Source organism: Aptenodytes forsteri, unplaced genomic scaffold, assembly GCF_000699145.1.
Source record: "Aptenodytes forsteri isolate BGI_AS27 unplaced genomic scaffold, ASM69914v1 Scaffold97, whole genome shotgun sequence".
Lineage (NCBI taxonomy): Eukaryota > Metazoa > Chordata > Aves > Sphenisciformes > Spheniscidae > Aptenodytes > Aptenodytes forsteri.
The window spans coordinates 2,673,513-2,693,381 of record NW_008795036.1 but is presented as its reverse complement, the minus strand read 5'-3'; the positions used below and the strand labels follow the sequence as shown (position 1 = coordinate 2,693,381).

The window sequence follows — 19,869 nt, the reverse complement described above, 5'->3', positions numbered from 1 at the left end:
GGGGGGTGGTGTTCACCAAAAATGGTTCTTGCAAAATATTTTGACACTTTTGTAGCATAAAAGGCTTCTCCCTCCTTCAAAGAAATCCAGTAAATACAAATTCAACAATATTCCTCTGGCACTACCACTAAAAAGACTTCGTTTTAAGAGACAGACTTTGTCTATCAGCTCTCAGCAACTTCAATTCTCATGCAAGACAACTATCAGGAAGCAACAGAAAGCTAAATGCTAAATTTTGATATCAAAATCGTAAGTCAGGGACAACTACCTTTTCAGAAAGCCACTATCCCAGGGACTTGTTCACCTAATGCTCAACTGTGGGCCCAAATCTGTCAGACCTTCCTTTCAGCAGGCCACTGTAAGTCTCTTGAGTATAAACCAAACGTCAACTAGTAGATAACTGTCAATTATATTTAAATAAAATTAATTTCTAAACATGAAAAAAATCCTAGATATTTCTCCACATTCTAGTAAAAAAATCATCCTAGAGCTGAAGAACAAATACTGAAATGTATACAATACTTTTCTGAATATTTTTAAGAAAGCAATTTCAGAACGTCTATTATAATCAATTTATGATTTTGCCTGAGGCATTTGAAGAGGAGCAAAACAAGGATTCCTTTCCCACTTTGACTAGTTACCTTATCAACCACAAAATGTAAAATCTAAAGAGAAGATTAACTGATTTCTGAAATATGCTAGCTGTCAGTCGTTTTTCAAGAAACTCTCTAAACTGAACCCAAAAGACTGTCATAAAATATACACTAACACAAAACAATACACTTAATTAACACTAAAGCAATACAACACAAGTCAGGAGAATCTCAAAAAAAAGCTAACCAAAATAATCTACTTCAGTAACAAGGAAAAATTACACAATGATGTCTCCAACACAAACAGAAACTGCTCCCATTCACTGCTTGCTTTGACTTCAACATCTATTATCAGGAATGGAGGAGCAGACCCTTACTGAGATGATCATTTCCCTTTCACAGTGTTCATATGCACTAAACAAGATCATGGTGCTTTATTATTATTTTCAGAGAGAAGGCAATTTGAAAATCATTAGGAAGCCAATCCTTTTTCAGACATCATATACACTCTCTCAAAGTCTTCAGCAAGCACCCACACAGATCACTCTGTGCAAGAACGCTGAGGAGACAGGAATTTATGTATTGTCAGCAACACATAAAAATTGGTATTTTCTTCTTTGATAGCTTCTTCAGAAGCAACCAATTTTGTGATGCTGATAGTGGTGAGAATTACAACTCCAGAGGCTCCAAGCAGGAGGCTCTACCAAACTCACCATTAAAGCTTGTTCAGCTTTTCACAAAGGTGAATGCCTTCAGAGTAAAACTTGTCAGTCACTTCTGTGTAAATGGCATTACATCAATGACTCGTGTAAGAACAGAAACATCTTCTCATGATTTTGCTTCTTACTCTGTTATTTTGTTTTCTAAAAGCAAAACAAGAGAACAATGCTTTCCTCCACGCTTTAAGCCAATACAGAGGCACTCTCACAAAAACTACTGTGCAGAGTTACAATTGCACCAATATTATTGGAAGAAAAATGGGCCACTGTGACACATGTACGAAGCTAGCAAGCTGAAATACTAACCTAGATGTTCAGTAACTTTCCCATCTCAGAAGGGAATAACAAGTCTCAGAGGCAAAACATTTTGGAAAAAAAAATACAAAAACAATTGTCTACCCAAAGATGCCCAGAGAGATGACGTTTTAATTGTTTATTTTCAGGCAACTGTTCAGTCTGTGTTTAAAATGTCTAAATTGGCATTCAAATTGTGGTGACCGCTGTGAGGGGAAAAACCAACAAGAGCAACAACAAAAGAAACCCCAAACCCTGAAGAGCTACCGATGTTAATAAATGGCAGAGGCCAATTTCATTAGCTGCCCCACAAGTGGCATTTGAAGGTCCTCTAAAGCAAGAAGCTACAAGAAAATAGAAGATGCTATATGTATCAGAATGTTTATGCAGTTGTGAGATAAATACACTTTAATGAGCACATATTTTAAATCTGATCAGAGCACCTGATCTCACTGAGGCTTCCAGTCATTGTAAGGGCTATCACTCAGAGCCTGACCTCAGCGAGTTCCAGCTACCAGGCCACCAACTGGTTTATTATACCAGTTCCACTGCCACTTTCAGATATTGGTGCCCTCCTCTGGAGCACACTTACACTCTAACACAGCCCAGACTGTAGCATGCATATGTGGATACTTGCATATGTGATCTTATTAGTGTTTATCCAAACTTTGGTAAAGTGATGTGGCTAGTTTCTAACATGTCTTGGAGATTCCATATGCAACGAGGACAGGTAAACTGTTACATTTTTTTTTTCTTATATATCAAGAATTTAAACCATTCCTAACTTTCAGAAATAGTCACCTGAGTTAACTATTGCTGCTTACCACAATGAGCCAGCGGTAAGACAAACCTTGAGAGCCTGAGGAAATTACTCAGATCTCACACTTAGTGCTTCTTCAGTCCCAGGTGACACCTGATTCATCAGCAAATGCACACTATTACTCACCTGGAAATAGGGGAGGTTTTCATGTAGAGCTAATTGCTTCCATTTACATACACCATAAAAAAAGACTGTGATCAGAAAGCGTCTTCAGATGTCCAACATAAGATACATGCTCTATAATATAAATGTTTCATAAGGCTGTTCTCATACCTTTTGAAAAGTATGAACAGATAATCTAATCACTGAATAAGAAAGATGCCATCTGCACTATACATAATCCTGTTCTTCGGAAGCACTTTTTGTTTTGCTGTTTTTTAAAATGGAACAGTTTACAGGGACAGTATTGTTTTAAACAATTGTAGCTACCATTTTCCAAATAAAAAAAGTCAAACAAAGAAACCAAATCTGAGAAATACCAGGCAATAGAAATTTCCAACTGACTGTAAAAATAAACGTCCACCTTCTGTACTACCAAAGTAAAGAAATGTCAGAAGTGATGACAATGACAGACTCATGTGCATGTACAGACAGGAGAAATGGTAATACCAGAAATACGACCACACCTGTGAGCAGCCACCTTATCACTCAGTGAGCCAAAAAGCAAATAGAAACTGACATTTTAAAAGGATGATTCAGTTTACCAGAGTTTGATTCATTAATGTGGTTCTAGTAAAAACCCTGCACACCTTCAGGAGACGAAAGGTATCATGGTGGGGGGAGGCAGGAACAAGCACGTATCTGTATCATATTGAAATTCAAGAGCTGTATATTAAAAAAAAGTTATTTAAATAAGTGCTACTTTTGCACCATTTATAGTCATCATCTGTGCAAGCCCCAAGCTCTGTGGGGTAGATTGGAGCACCACCAGCAAGCACTTCTATTCACCGCCTGGGTCTGTCTCAAACTCCAGGCAGGAACACTTGTTCTTATCTTCTTCAACTTTCACCTTTTCCTTCAGTGCCTAATTTTCAGATCTTTCCTCTTTTTTAGCTATTTAATGAAAAAAAAAAAAACCAAAAACCTTAGCTTAGCCTGCCAGCATTGCCTTTCTTCCGTGACCACTCAACACTAACTCTGTACTGTTAAGAGTTACTATATACAGGCTGGTATCAATTTGTCAAGTCTTTGTGAAGCTGTGACCAGCGTCCGTCTTTCTAGCAAGGTTTCAAGCAAGCAAGCATCATCATCCAACTAGAAAGTGCACTTCACGCTGCTTCTCTTTTATGTGGATTCGTCTTGAAAGAAAAAGGCCTCATCTCCAGTATTTTTTTAGTCAATTATCCCAAAGTGCAGTACTTTACTGAAGTATAAAAGACTGTCAAAGGTAGGGTACGTTCTGTGCTCAACAAACCTCTGCGTCTACAGTGAAGGGGCGATAATGCATTGGTAAAGTGAGAGCCATACTTAATACACAGCATTTCAAATGCATTGGTAAAGTGAGAGCCATACTTAATACATAGCATTTCAAATGCTTAGCTGTTTTTATCTTTTTATTAAAGGCAGATGACAGAACAGTTTTAACAGTAATTGTTCTCCATGGATAGAAGGTGAGTGGGACAGCCTGCTTGGATTTACCAAGGGTAAATGGTATCTGATCAACCTGAGAGTCTCCTGTGATGAAATGACCGATTCCGTGGAGGAGGGGAAAAGCATGATGTCATATACCCTGACTTTAGTGTGGCCTGTGACACAGCCTCCCATGGTCTGCCACTCTACCCTTATAGTCAAGCCTAGAAGATAAGGTTTGGGTAGGCGGAATACGAGGGGTGGGTAATTGGTTGGACCACCAGGCTCAGAGGATTGTGATCAATGGCATGAAGTCCAACTGGCGGTCAGTCAGCAGCCGCATCCCTCAGGGATCAACACTAAGGCCAATATCATTTAATGTCTTTATTAAAGACCCAGATAATAACAAACTGGGGGAACTCATCAGTACGCTGAAAGGCAGAGCTGCTATTCAGAGGGACTTTGACAGGCTACAGAAATAGATTGACAAGAATCTCATGAAGTTCAGATGCAGGGCTTTGCATTTGCCTTTGTTGAAGTGAGATAACCCCATTCACTAGAATCGGCTGGGGGCCAACTGGCCAGCAAGTAGCTTTGCAAAAAAGGTTTTGTTTATTTTTTTGCATCCATTTAAGTTAAATGACTGTAAATGATTGTATTACAGATGTTTGGAACTGATGAGCAGCTCCTGAAGTACATGGCAAAGAAAGGCACTACTAGCAAAAAGATTTAACCCCAGTTCTCCTAAACTTGGGCATTTGAGAGAAAAGATATGCATGAGTCCCTATATAGCAACAAGAAAGGGGTTTGGAAGAACAGGTATGTGCTTAGAGTTCTGATGACAAATTTTCTCCCCTTGTTCTGCTTTGTTTCTTCTATAGACTTTAAAGATACTTTCCTTGGAGTTAATACTGTTGCCAGAGATGACAGCCTCCCAAGGGAAAAGCTGTGGCTAACACAACAGTTTAAAACCACTTGAACAGTCACAGCTGGTCACAGAGAGTTACAGAAAAAGAGTAGCCTGACTGAGCAATGAAGAACTCGGGACTCACCTCTCCCCAGAGGAAAAGGTTTCTGGCCTCAAAACCAAAATGGGTGGACTGTATGAGAGACTACAAAAAAAGCTCAGATACTACAGTGTCTCAAACACAGGCAAAAAAATGCCGTCAAGACAGTACTCTAGAATTATACCCATCAAAAATGTCAAGAGACTTTACAATGCCAGGAACAAAATATATCAATGTACACAGCCTTTACAGTGATGATGTCAGTAGGTTTGGTTTGGGGTTTTTTTTTGTAAAAAAAGCTCAGATACTACAGTGTCTCAAACACAGGCAAAAAAATGCCGTCAAGACAGTACTCTAGAATTATACCCATCAAAAATGTCAAGAGACTTTACAATGCCAGGAACAAAATATATCAATGTACACAGCCTTTACAGTGATGATGTCAGTATTGTTGGTTTGGGGTTTTTTTTTGTAAATCATCAGCAAGAAAAAAAAAAAAAATCAATTGCCATGAGTGAATAGATTAAGTGAATTTTGCAAGGTTGACAAGTTAGCATACTATCTACATGACAGTAGCAATGCTGGCTACTGAAGAGCCCAGGTAAATAACATTATATCAACTTCCAGCTGTAATGCATTTCTCAGTGATTAACTAATAACATCCTTGGATTCAGCTAAAACAATGTTACAAAAATCCAAGAAACTAACAACTAAATATGCCTGATAGATATTTATGGCACTTCTATAAAAGGACTGTGGTAGTCCAAAATTTATTTTTTGCACATCTTTTACATACACTGACATAACGGTATAATTAATACAAGAACCTCACTGAAATGAAGTTCTACGTAGTTCACGATGAGCAAATCATACAGCCTAATAAGCTCGTGTTACCTTCCCACTGCAATAATTATTCACACACACCCCCCCCATCTTCCAAGTATTTGCAGACACAAAGTGGCTTTGTAACAGAGAAATGAGTTAAAAGCTGTAGGACTTCATGACAGTTCAACTGCTCATTTTCATCAGCACATAAATGTCTCCAGCTCACAGCCCTAGCGTAACCTATACTAGGTTTGATCTAAAGGAAAGGTTACTCACTTAAGTAGAATCTTTTTCAATACATAAGCTCCATCTCAAGGCTAGACACACGACCTTTCCAAAGTAACATTCCTTGAAAAGAAATCCTGAGAAAAAACAAATCCTCTGATAATCTCTGTGCAAAATTAGAGGTAAACACAGTTACTAGAGGATACACAGTTCAAGGCAAACTTCTCCTTGTATTATCGGCACCCAAGCTATCCCTGAGTCACAATGGGCTTTTTGTTTGTTTGCCACGCAACCTTCCTCCCCCTGAAGGAAGACAGACATGCAAAAGATACTGATTACATGTGGAAACCTTTATACCTATAGGTAGGTATAGATATAAATACACACAAATATATCAGGGTCCATAATTATGGTGTGGTATGGAGAGGATGAGGTAGAAGGGGAAAACTAGGTTTCATCTCCTGTCCACAAGACCAGGCTGCGGAGTGACTCCAACTTTTCAAACTACACTGCTGTTGTTTTTCCCCAAGGTTTTGCTCACACATAGCCCACAGCAAATCGCATTACATTAATGTGCAAAATCTATATTAATGCACTACTTGGCTGGCAATTTTAAGTGCACAGACATCATGCAGTTAAAGACTGCATTTCCCTCAGCAACTGTTACTTAGTAACCCTCTGCACATAAATAGAATTTATGTTACTGTATATGTGTTGTGAAGGCTAAAATCCATGCCTCAATTCTATAGGTAAGCAGGAATTAAAGGACTCATGTGGGAAACTGTAAATCAAACTTGCACCAGCTACGTTCAACTGCTTCTCTAGGCAGAGAATTTAACTGGAGAGAGAAAATCTATGCATGAACAAAGAGTTATTTTCCACTGCCATTCTCTTGCTGGTATTTCATCATAAAAAAGGAGCAGGTACAACTTCAAAGTTAGTCCTTGGCCAGATTTTCTGGTTTTATTCACATACTGTGCAGTACAGACTTCAAACATAAGCACAACAGACTATGCAAAGCTCTTCACCCTCTCCCCTAGAGGTAGTATAATCCATTGGCTACAAAACTTCTAGGTAGAATTGGTACCGCCAGATCCACAGTCAAAACATTATTAAAAAAAGCTGTGCAAAACAGATCCAGGGCTGAAGAAAACAGATGGAACACGATGGATGTTAAAAAAAAAAAAAAAAAGCAGATTAGAATTCATCAACTCTAAATACAAAAACTTAAATAGCTGTATTGTATTAACTTACACATTTGATCCTTCCCATATACAGGCTACTTGTGAATTGACTGACAGCCTATTCAAGCTGCTTGAATAACTATCAACATGGGACTTCAGAATCACTTCAGAACAAGAGACCGTCTTTTCAGCATTGAACAAATAGGTGGTCTACTGGAAATACCTAGGCATCTTTTAAATTCAGTTCCCTACCATTGCAAAGGACATATTATCATTACTCTGCTTCATCCCATCCTTTGCCTCTAGCACCCCACAGTTTTATCTCCTAAAAATGATTTACTGTAACAAAAGTGGATTGTCTTGACACAAAAGCAACTGTTACATATATTGCATTTCACAAATATATTCATATGAAGAGGTTACATGTAAACTATAGTTGCAGTTATTACACTGAGTGATTAAGTATAAGCATACAGATAAGCAAACACATTTCATTTGCATTTCTATTAGCAAGTTTACGACCCCTTGGTAGAAAAACAGTCTAGCACATTTTAAGTGCAGCATTCAAATAATCATTTCTCATTTCTTCCTAAGAATTAAAAATAATTATCCTAAAAAAGGATTCTGGAAACTCTAGTGAACCAAAATACTCTCCCCTCAAAATCCCCCCCCCAACTCTTCTCCTGTGATAAGTAACTCAACAGATATAAGTTCTCTTTGCAAAATCCCAGGGAATCAATCCGTCAAAATACGGGTTCCTACTTGAAGTTTTTTTCCTCCATTGCAACCACATTTCAATACTAACAATGTTGATACAAGCAAGATGTCCTAACTCAGACCAACAAGTCTTTACCCCTGTTAAGCATCAGGCAATTTTTTCTTTTAAGAAAACAAAAACCAGCCAGGAACCATTTCAAGGTTTGAAACTAACCGTGCTAAATTGTGACTAAGAGAAGTCCAGATGCTCAGAGATGTCCTCGAAGTCCTCATTTTCTTAAAGCCACAAGACCCAACGTGGCAGCACAGCAGCAGAATTGAGAACTGAGCAGGAGACTTGGCCAAGTCTTACTCAGCGATTGGGACAATTAACTGGCCATCTGGCTCTCTGCACAGAAGAAAGCAGCTCTGCACCTGCTCAGCCAGCCCACGGTTCGTAGCCTCATTGGTTAAACCAAGCTGCTCAGGGCAAAAAAACCAGAAGAACTTGTCAACTGCTGAGACCAGTGCTCAGAAGCTGGGATCGAAGCCAAGCCCTCCCTGCTCCTGATGGAGCCATCTCCCTTGTGGGCTTCATGTAAGACGTGTTCAGAGGGTCTCCTGTCCCTTATATACAGCAGCAGCAGGCCAAATTAGAAGTGATCAAAGACACACAATATAGTTGATACAAAGTCTATGCGTCAAGCCCCGTAAGCTTCCAAAATATCACAAATCTTTTAATCTCCCATAATCAGGTGACTCAACAGCTGCAATACAGTGTTATTACAGTATTAACTGAATTAGGCTATTGCATTATAAAGTCTCTGCAAAATCGCAGAGTAGAATCTGATGCCTGAAAGATCTTGGAATCCACAGACAGGGACCTTTTGGCCTCCTTTCCCCCAAGCTCCATAGAACTTTCATTTTTAGATGTTTTTGTTGATCCTTATAGGGCCTACATAAGACAAGAACACCAGAGGAAAGGAAAAGGGTGCAAGAGGCAGAAGAGGTACATCAAAGAAATTCCAGAATGGAGTTATGTTCCCTCCCCTCCCAAGAGGATTGCAGGAAAGGAAAACACAAAGCACCGAAGTCAGAACAAGAGGAAAAAGCATCAAAGCTTAATTTTAAAGAGATATTTCACCTATTTTTTCTACTTACCAATACTCTTACTTATAAAGCAAGAAATTAGTTGAAGAAAATATAAAGAAAAACCTCCTCTTAAGAATTGTATTTTCTTGAAATATTGAATTGTAGGGAAAAAAAAAATCCCAACATTAAAAGTAATTTGTCAAGTAAATGAATCTGCAAGAATCCTAAGGCTAAATGTTGCAGATCCACATTCTCAGCACCTACAAATCAACGTGCTTCATTTAAGTCAATCTGAATGTAATGGATTACAGCGGTTCAGATCCATCTCAAATGAAATATATTACATAAGTTTTCTCTGAACACAGATTTGATTCTGAAAGAAACTGAAGATTAGCACCACGTCACAGGAGAGAACCTCTTTCTATCAGCAAGTATCCTGCAGCATAAGGCAAGTTACTTCTTTCAGTGGAAAAAACTAAGTTTTAGTCTTCATGAATAAAGCTGTACCTTCATTCAAAGGTACAGCTTTTGACCTAGAATCTCATCTCATGTGACTGAGCTCCAAAAGTAACATCGACCATCCCAAACAGTTTTCTGTGTAGCAGTGTACCAAAGACAAAACAGTTGTTACTTTATGCAGTGGGTCTCACCTACTGCAAGCTCTGAATCCTTTCCTAGAACACTAAGGTATTTTTATCTATGCTAGTGCTAGATATTTGTTAAATACATTAATTACATCCTGAACTGTTACATGCACTGACTTGAGATTCTCAGATTCTCACAGTCTCACATTCGCCAACCTTTCATCTGCCAAGTCTGAAAATACAGGATTGTCTGGAATTTCAGACACTGGGGGTGGGGGGGGCGTGCAAAAAAAAAGACAGTGATTATTCAAGCTTTATCACTGTGCTCCATAAGGCAAGTTTCATCTGCAGTAGAAAGCTCTGGCTCAACGTTAAGAAAACATTTAGCCTGTAGTTCACGGGGAAGATGAGAATGGATAGCCAGACTCCCCAGGGTGGAAGGCTACTGGTCTTGCCTTTTGAAACTCATATAGCAAGCACATTTGCAGCCATACAGGGATATAAGCCGAGTATCTATACTTGAATATACACTTGCATTTTTATATATATTTTAAATATACACTTGTACTTTTTTTATATATGGATGTGTGCATACATGTATATACATGCACACAAGGAATTAAAGCGGGATTTAAAGTTTTTGCACACAGTTCCACTTCACATTGACAAATTTTAGCTACATTTCCCCAAAAGAATTCTTTTGTTTTCTGCATAAAACAGATTCTTTAACAGGTACAAGGTATAAAAGCAAAAAAGCCACAAAACTTTATAACAAAACAGTATATAAATGACAGTGATAGTTGGTCATAAAAATAACAGGAGATGGTTTTGATTTTCAGCTTTCAAATATTGGCAATGGCACTGCTGGATTTCTTTGTAAAGCAACGTACTGTGGTAGGCTGGGCTAGTTGGGACAGATAAAGAGAAAGCTGGCTGGAAGAGAAAGCCATTTTTCAAGTAGACATGTCAGAAAAGTGCAAGTTTTCTCTCTTTTCTTCTATGGTGTTCCCACCTTCCTGATCAGACTGCCTGTTAGTTGGCCATCTCTTCACTGTTTCTGAGCAGTGTCAGCAATTAAGTATTATTTCTAATGCCTCAGAAAAATCAAAACATAGCACTGAATTTATACTGCATCAGAGATGGAGATGCTGGCAGAAAGTAGTGTGCAGAAAGAAACTGGGTGTAAGAAGGAGTAGAAGGAACATAAAGAAAGGAAGGAAGAGGGGGGGTGTGAAAGGCTAGGAAAATGTGCTAGACATGTAAGTCAGTTATGACCACAAAACCAAAATGAATAAATAAATCACCCAGATTTCAACGTAACAGTCTCGAATAGTACCTTTTAACTGAGACGTTTCCAGTATATTGGGATTTCCATAACTCATCTGCAAACCTCAGCACTACCAGACAGTGAATCTAGTCCTGAAGCTCTTACACAGTAAGGGAATAACTGAGGACCCAAAAATGGTGACTATTGTTTTGGTAATAAGTGACTTGTTTAAGGACAGATCTCATCAATGATAGACTTGCTAAGATTTCTGGCTCTTAAGTCTTCTCTGGCTTTTGAGCTGCACAGACTTCATGAGCAAGCCGAGTGCCCTCCTGCCTCTAATTTCATCTTTCAGTTCTAGCTAAGTCCAGCTACACCAACCTGAATGTCACTCTGTGACAAAAATGCAGGGTTTCCATTATTGCCTCTTGATTACAACCGAAGCTCAGAAGTCCCCCTAATCATCCAGGTTAAGTGGTTTTCAGCTCTATGCAAATTTTGATATTTTTATGGCCACATCCACGGGATGCTGCACTGAAAGATCAGATTGGTTTTAAGAGTGAGCCTTATCTCAGCAATCAAGAATTAAGTCATATTACTCTGCTTAAAAGTTTTTTCAATTTCCTTTTGCAAAAAACTTTGTTTTTCCTCCAGCAAATGCTACCTAAGTATTTCCATCAACTTAAAGCAGCGGGCATGAGAAAGTTAAGTAAAAAGGAAAAACATTCTGTGACATTTTAGCTCACAGTGGAAAAAATCAGTTTTTGAACTGTAGCTGCAGACAAGTTAAATTTACTCAGTGTACAAATAACTGCAATTACGTAAGAAATTAATCTTCAGCTTCTGAAGTGCAAAAATAAGCTACTGTTAAAGTGATTATTTGGGAAAGTACTGTATCCTTTTCCTTCCGATGTCCATTTCACACTTGCTGAATTTACAAGTGAAAGCAAGATTCAACTCGCCTTAGAAATGTGGAACTTCTCTTTTCTCATGGCAGAACATTTAGCATCAGACCTGAGCAGAGCTGGGGTTTTGCCTTTGTACCAATGCATAGTGTAAAACCATGTCTCGCAACTAGTTACGCTGACCTAGCTGCACAGTCAGTTACATTATCAGAAATACAAGCGTGTGAAACTGAGAATTAAAATAAAACATGGCCCCCGCACTCTTCTTCCCAGCTACTGCCCAGGAGCATCAAAGACAACAGAACTAGCATCAGGGGAAAATGATGAGGACAAACTTCAAAATGCACTTTTACTGGGGTTTAATACTTTAATAAGTGCTACAGGACAGATTTACCAGTCACTATCTTAGATACCAGAGATTCTGCTGTGGTTTGACCCTGGGTACCCGTAGGTAAAGCTTGGAAATCTAATAGGGAGAATGCACTTCACTGTAACTGATTTCACAGATATAACTGCATTCTAAGGTAACATACTACTGCAAAAGTTTTTTTAGGCTCTTCTCAAACATAACTAATGGAAATTCTAGTTTGTTACTTTGACCTATCTCACACACTTTCAGAGCAGGTGATACAAAGTATCGTTGCATGCTGATCTATGCCCACCACAACAGTAAAAGCGTAAAAAGGTTTTGTGACGAAGGAAGAAGATACTGCTCCCTTTCAGGATCTCCACGTCACTTACTGCTTCCTCAAGATTAAAGATATAAACAGCTTCGCCTCCATTTTTCTGGCGTGAAGACGCTAAGGAATGTTCTCAGGCTGAAGTATGGGCTGACTCTTATTAGAAAAGCCATCTCTGCAACTAGAACAGTTCACAGTTCACAAAGAATCGGCAGTGCATCACACCCCTGTTCTTCCAACTCCTTGCTAATTTAAGTGGTACTGTCATTAAACTCATTTGACAGGACATTTATCTAGTCCTATATCAAAGCTAACAAGAAGGGAACTATAAGAAACTATACAACAACAGCATGGCATCTGAAGCACGAGACCTTACAGAGTACAGAGTGTACTTCCCTCTTCTAGTCAGTTCTGCAGGCTGAGGGTGGGAGAACAAAGCCCAAGACCCTACCTCCTCCCCAGCCAAAACCACAGCGACTGCGCCTCTTCCTTTTACACCATGCAAGCTCAACCAGCTCAAGACCTAAATCAAGAAACACTATTACTTAGCAGTTGTGTGCACAACAGAAAAACATGTTATCAACTTATTTCATGTAACCTTTACCTACGTGTTTACTCATGTTTTCACTGAAACGCAGATCTAGTGACATTCTGCCAAGATTATACAATTCAGGCAACTCCTTATACGCTAGCAGCAGGTGCTGTGGCACTGACCAGAACTTGCTCCTCACTCACATCTGCCTTGCCTCCCACCTTTAACTCTTCCACCAGTTGCTCTGCACAGAAGCCTCGCTGTATACACCTTCAGTGGCCTTCACATACACGCAACAAAGGGAAACAGGGAAGGGTAAAAGTACCAGCTCTGATCCAGGGACAGTTTATCTTCCACATACTTACGATGAGCTTAGCATATTTTAGACACTAGAAAGATTACATATTATAACTACAATTGACCCTATTAAATTCAGCACCTGAAGAGTTTAATGAACAGTCAACTATTCAAACACGTGACTTGGATTTAGACACATAAATTGTTCCCTTTAACTTTATAGCAGAGCTACTTGCCTACTTAAACATTAGACCTAGACTTCCAATACCATACTGCATGATGGTCTTAAGGTTAATTTTTGAGGACAGATGTCATAGCTACCGCATACTTGCCATTCTCAGAGGCTTCAAACAGTACAGTCATTTCTGTATCGCTATGATATCACCTCACCAGCTCAAGCACATTAGTGCCTGAAGGCTCCGCTCAAGGTCTCCAAGCACTACTATTAATACAGAATGACACTGCATCTTTCCCAACAAACAATCCAGTTAGACAGCACAAAGGTTAAGAAATGAAATAGGAGGATAGAGCAAGCACAGAAGGATTTGCTCAAGGCCAAATCTAGGCTCATGGCAGAATCTGAAGAAAACAGACGTCTATCAAATTGTACTGGTCTTGCTTAACCTGACTGCCCAGAACTTCCCTTCACACTCTAGAAAGGGATTTGTCTCTTCCAAAAGCAGCACTTCCTCGTACCAGGCACCGGATTAAACAGACACTGGCTGGTCATGAGAATTTCTACAGCGTGTAACCTGTAACACTGGCTGGTGAAAATGCTCGTCAAATCTCTCACAAAAAATGTTGGTGCTCTCAACATTTTAAAAAGTTTTTCTCTAGTTTTCCTTTGCCTTCAGAAAGATACTGGCTTGAGAGGGAGTGTTTTAATCAACATATCAAATTACAAAGAATACACCACTATAGCCCCTGTGCTCTTTTATTGCTTTACAGCAAAAGGTAAAACTGAGAAAACACACAATTGTACCAGAAAATAAAATAGTGCTGTACAACTTTGTAGGGGGAAAAAAGTGAAAAGGCTGCACTCTGATTCATTTGTTTGGTAATAAGACTATTTATTTAAACGTAATAAAATGCAATGCCACACCTGATTTTCTTTTTTGTTTGAGGTTTTTTGTTTGGGTGGGGTTTTATGGGGGGGGGTGGTGTTTGGTTTTGTTTGGTTGGTTTTTTTAACAGAAAAGCATATCCCAGACTTCAAAATCCACATAATCCGTATGTCAAGTATCCCTCAAACGGTAAGTATTAAAAAATAAACTTTTATCTTACAAAAATAACACTTCAGAACAATTAATAAAGCAAATAAAATTACTTCATCTGGTGGTTTGTTTTTTTTTTTTTTCCTCCTTTTCTTTTCTTGATACTTTATGATGCATACTGAGAGGAAGCACCTGGTAAAAACCACACATAGGGTTCAGGTCTGTAAGCAGTCTCAACCATGAGAGGTAGGGCATCAGATGAGATCAGTGTGAAAACCCTTTTGCTTGCAGACCATTGAGCGTCTATGAGGTGAACAATACAACTACTGTACTGAGCCAGCCATCTTCAGAATTTCACCTCCCTCTCCTCAGGGAGAGCCAGAAAACTTTCTGTCAATGTTATTAGGAGTAAGGCTGTGCAAGGTGCAAATTTCTGAACATCAGCAAGACAACTGAGGAAAAAAGAGGAGAGAAAACAGAATCTCCTCAGAAGCAGCATAGAAACCATCTGATTTATTGATATATGCTCACCACAGCAACTTAGCTTGAACTAACTAAGCCGAGTTCTCCTTAAACACTGAGAACCAGTTTATTAAAATTGTCAAAATTTTAATTAGTTTAATATTAGTTTATTAAAATTGTCAAAAAAACCACTACAAAACACATTATAGAATCTAGGTACATACATAGGGCAATTAAAGGCAAGATTTTTCATAAGCTTACTACACAGCAAAACTTGGTCATTGTTAACAGACAGCTTTTAGTTCAAACAAAACATTAAATTGTAGACTGAGTGCCTTATCATCTCTACATCTGTTTTCAAATTTGGCCTGTGAGAAAGCAATATACTGTGGCAATTTACATTTCCTAAAGTTTTTCAGACTTAGCTATCAGAGGTAGCAATTGGTTTTGGTTCCTTAGCGTTTCTTTACAGCACACCCCAAGTATGTCAAGGACATGAAATTTTCCAGTATTTCCAATAATCTAACATGTTCCAGGCCTAAGTTTCTTAAGCAATCCCTTGACATGGCAGGGCAGTGGGTTTTGATCTTTTATTATAGGTCACAAGCTTGGTTTCCAGCTCCCCACAGTACTATGTGACCTGAGACACATGGAAACCAGGCTCCGTGGCCCTGGTGTATTTGGTAGTTGCTGTGGAATAGATGGGACAATGATGGAAACCTTCCTTCCAACCCCATCTTCCCGAACAATCAGTGAAGTTAAGGGACAGTTTTGACAGGTACCAAGAAGGTTCAACAATTCTGGGATGGCAATATACATGCTGAGCAGAATTCTCTGAGAGAGACAATCAAAATGGAGAGTAGCAGAGAACTGCGCTATTGTAATACTTACTGGCAGCTTTAGCAAAGAGCACGTGGCACTTCGTAGCTTAATGGTGCCAAATTAACACAGATCAACTACAACTCCAAACAAGGACCAATAAAACTGCAGTCATCTACTCTTTCTACTCTTCTACATTTTGCTCTCCGAGAACTTAAAGAGAGACAATCAAAATGGAGAGTAGCAGAGAACTGCGCTATTGTAATACTTACTGGCAGCTTTAGCAAAGAGCACGTGGCACTTCGTAGCTTAATGGTGCCAAATTAACACAGATCAACTACAACTCCAAACAAGGACCAATAAAACTGCAGTCATCTACTCTTTCTACTCTTCTACATTTTGCTCTCCGAGAACTTAAACTCAGGGCATGAAGAAGAGCCTATTCTTTTGTTATTGTTGTTCTTAGATATATTTATGTAAGTTTAAACCCAAGTATAAGAACAAAGATAAACAAAATAAATGCTTACACATTTACTAATGCATTAAGCAGACTGCAAAGTCTAATATCATCCAAAGTAAAAAGAAAGCAGACAAATTGCTGGGTTCATTGAATAGTTTTTATGTATCTCACAAAACCATAAAAAAATGCAGATCTATTAAATACAAGAGAAAAATCTGACAGAAATGAGATGGAGTATGTTATTGTTTTGAGTAAAATGTGAGGGTTTTGTAAATATTTTCAGCGTTATTTACCTCAAATAGACCAACTATTTTTCAAAGCATCCAATTAATTTCACAGTATCTCATTATTTAGTAAATAATCACTGTAGCTTGGCATATTTATAAATCAAGAGAAGAAAAATATTTTGAAAGAAGTATCACAGCATGGGAAGCCATCTTGTTGTCTTTTGCATATTTCCCAATTTGAAAGCATCTTGGTGTCATGTTAGACATTTGATGAAATAATTGCTTTCCAGAACTGTAATTTTGTAATTCAAATATGCAAATTTACTGAAAGTAAAGCAAAGCTAGATGCCAACTCAAAAAAAAACCCAAAACAACAAAAAACCCTATAGTAATTGCTATATTACAGGACATTTATTGGACAACCAAGAGTTACGATTGCTACAGTTTGGCAACAGTCTCTCTAATGTCACTATACATAAAACAGCCATCTGGAGAACTGGTCTATCAGTTCAGGAGCCAGTAGAGTGTGCAGCAAATTTGATATCACAGGTTCAAAGCAGCTGCCTAGAATTATGTTGTTCTTTGGTACTGTATTTTTGGGAAAGGAAATATAGTAAACAGCCTGAAGTTACAAGTAATGAATTTTAGGAAGAACCTTAATGAGATGTTAGCCTTTTTCATTGCAGTTCTATTGCTAAGAGCAAGGAGAGGCAGTTCAGCATTTCCACTGTAGTCTCTGTAAGCCTTCAGCAATTGTCTCCCATACCACACTAGAAGACTGGTGGGAAAACAGTTCTAATTTACAGCTATATTGAATGACAAAAAAAAGCAGCTACTTCCTTAAAAAAAAAAAATATGACAATATGACATATGGTTACTACTGCCGGTAAGAACTTTAATGCTGCCTGCAAGAACTGAATCTGATTTTAAATCTGTGGCCTTATCATTTCTTGTGACATGATTACTGTCTTACACGCATAAAGGGAGATTTTGATCAAGCATTGCCTATTTTAAAGTTTAGGGGTTTGGTGTTTTGGTTTTTTGTCACTCTAGAAGGATGAGTGACGGACAGAAGATATTACTACAGAAATAAGTTCCCCCTTCAAAAATATTTTAGGTAAATGAATATTAGTTTGATTGCAGAATCAAGTATTCTCTATGAATTAATTAGGAATAAGAAGGAATTAAAAAAATTGCAGCAATCCATTTCCTTGTAGACCTGTCTTACACACTAAGTGCAAGATTCATGGCCACTTGACTCTTGCTCACCACTGCAAACTTGCACCTATTGCATAGCTGCTACAGTTTGAAGAATCTTCTCCTTTTTGAGGCCACACATGCCCAACAACTTACTCACCTGTCACCCAGATGCATCAGACACACGTGATCCCACAGCAGGAGAAGAGTTATGATGTGTTTTTCTAACCAAATTTTGTCCTCAAAAACCAAAGCAGGGGATACGTAGTGCACAATAGCCCATCAAGCTCTGTATACCTGCTGTATCACACCTGCACGATCTCACACCCTTGGTCAGAAACGATCAAAGTATTTGGCTAAATACATCTGTTTGGTGCATTTGACTTTGCTGGATCTGCACAATGGAGTTTTCTAGAGGGGAAGTCTACAAGACCAGTCACTACAGACCACAACTTTGGACTCATACTATTGTTTGTACTGAAACTTTGGGCCAAAAAAACATTTTGCAAAATACTGCACAAACACAAAACAAAAACATATGTAGCCAGTTGTCCTCTTTTCCTGCTGTTTTCTCCTTATTCCTTCCAGTATGCTTATGGATTTTCCTAAAGGAGATGGCGAAGAACCGTATGGATTATATAACGGAATAATAACTACATGAATTCTAGTTTGTATACCTTTTAGGGATAGCTGCTTATCTGCCACAGCAATGCAAAATACCCGCATTCCTCCAGATAAAGCATAGAACTAGCTGTTTACATCATCTGTCCAATGCAAAGGGCAATAGCTTTATACAGCGTGGGCTCAGGCTGTAAACTGTTATTTTTGGGTGGGGATGGGTGGAGGGAAGTTAGCAATAGCTAGCAGCAAGAAGCATCTTTTTTTTATATATAGAAAGATGTCTTTTTTTAAGATACGTGTGAATTCTCTTCCGGTACAATGTAGAAAACAAATAAACAAGATATTATCACAAGGCAGGCAGAATACCACATTATGTGCAAAATACACAACAATGTCAGCGGAGGCTTAGAAAGCAAATACTAACTTTTAATGAACATTTTGACAGTTCTCATCTTTTTTTTTCTGGGGAGGAGATTTTTGAAGCTGTATCTCCTCAGACTGACAATCTTTTCCTTTAGAATTCTCTTATTTTATGTGTTCCTATATAATTTCTTTCTTACGGATAAAGCCAATGACTGCCCAAATGGAAAGCTCTCAACACGCAGAACATAATTCAGCTCACTGGCTCTTTAAAAATGTCTGCAATATCCTGCTTCTAAGGCTCATTTCATTCATTTCTACCGTGACTGAGAAGCTTTTTTTAATCAGCTGTGGATCTGACACAGGAAAACATCATATCTCTCATTAAATCCAGCGCAGCAAAATCCTGGTTTGGCCACATCTCATTGGACCCTCTTTAAAAAAGGTGGTCATTTCATAGTGACAACTACAAAATAGTAATGGTGAACGTGGTCTGGTAAACACACTAATGTACTAAAAAAAAATTATATATTTCATAACATACATATTTCTGAAGTAGCCTTGCCTCTTCAATTTTCTACACTTACCTTGGTAGACTTGTCAGCGCTATGTTCTCGTTTTCCTACATGGTTCCCCATGATGGATCACCAGAACTTCAAATTCTGAAAAGATAAAACCAAAACGGTATTTTTCAAACCAATACATTATTACATATACATAATACAAATTAGTTTTTCATCTGACAAATAACGTGGGGGGGGGGGGGAAGCTTATCTGTTCTCTTTTGCAAATCTAAGCAATACCAGAAAGCTTTCAAAAAAAAAAAACAAACAAAAAAAACCCGACATAAACAGAGGAGGAAAAGTAAGGTGTTTATTGTGAAATTTGCACAGAAAACAAAACTAGATTAGAAATTAGGTAGAGGCCCTGTCTTTCAATATTATGTTTATAATACCAAAACAGTGTAATATGTATCAAATGATCTGTAACTACAAATTTCCATAAAAGATCAAGTAAATTCTTTCAAATTCACATTTGCCATTATATAAACAGCAATTACTGAAAAAAAAAAAAAAGCACCACACTAAACTGCTAACAATTTGCTGTGGAGGTGAGAACAGATATGTTCTTTACAGCCCACACTTTCATGACAAGCATATAAGAAAGGAATGCCAACTCTTTCTTTGTATTTTCTGGCTCATCCTGTTGTATCTCAGCTT

General features: G+C 38.3%; 1 protein-coding gene across 2 annotated transcripts in view; it reads right to left on the bottom strand.

The window, feature by feature from the left end:
* The window catches only part of MBP (myelin basic protein), a 131,028-nt gene that overhangs the window by 80,796 nt on the left and 30,363 nt on the right, over nucleotides 1-19,869 (bottom strand). For both annotated transcript variants that reach the window (XM_019471364.1, XM_019471363.1), the window contains exon 2: nucleotides 19,237-19,311. In XM_019471364.1, coding sequence (XP_019326909.1) covers nucleotides 19,237-19,287 — 51 coding nt within the window. In that variant the 5' untranslated portion in view covers nucleotides 19,288-19,311. The remainder of the gene's footprint in view (nucleotides 1-19,236; nucleotides 19,312-19,869) is intronic.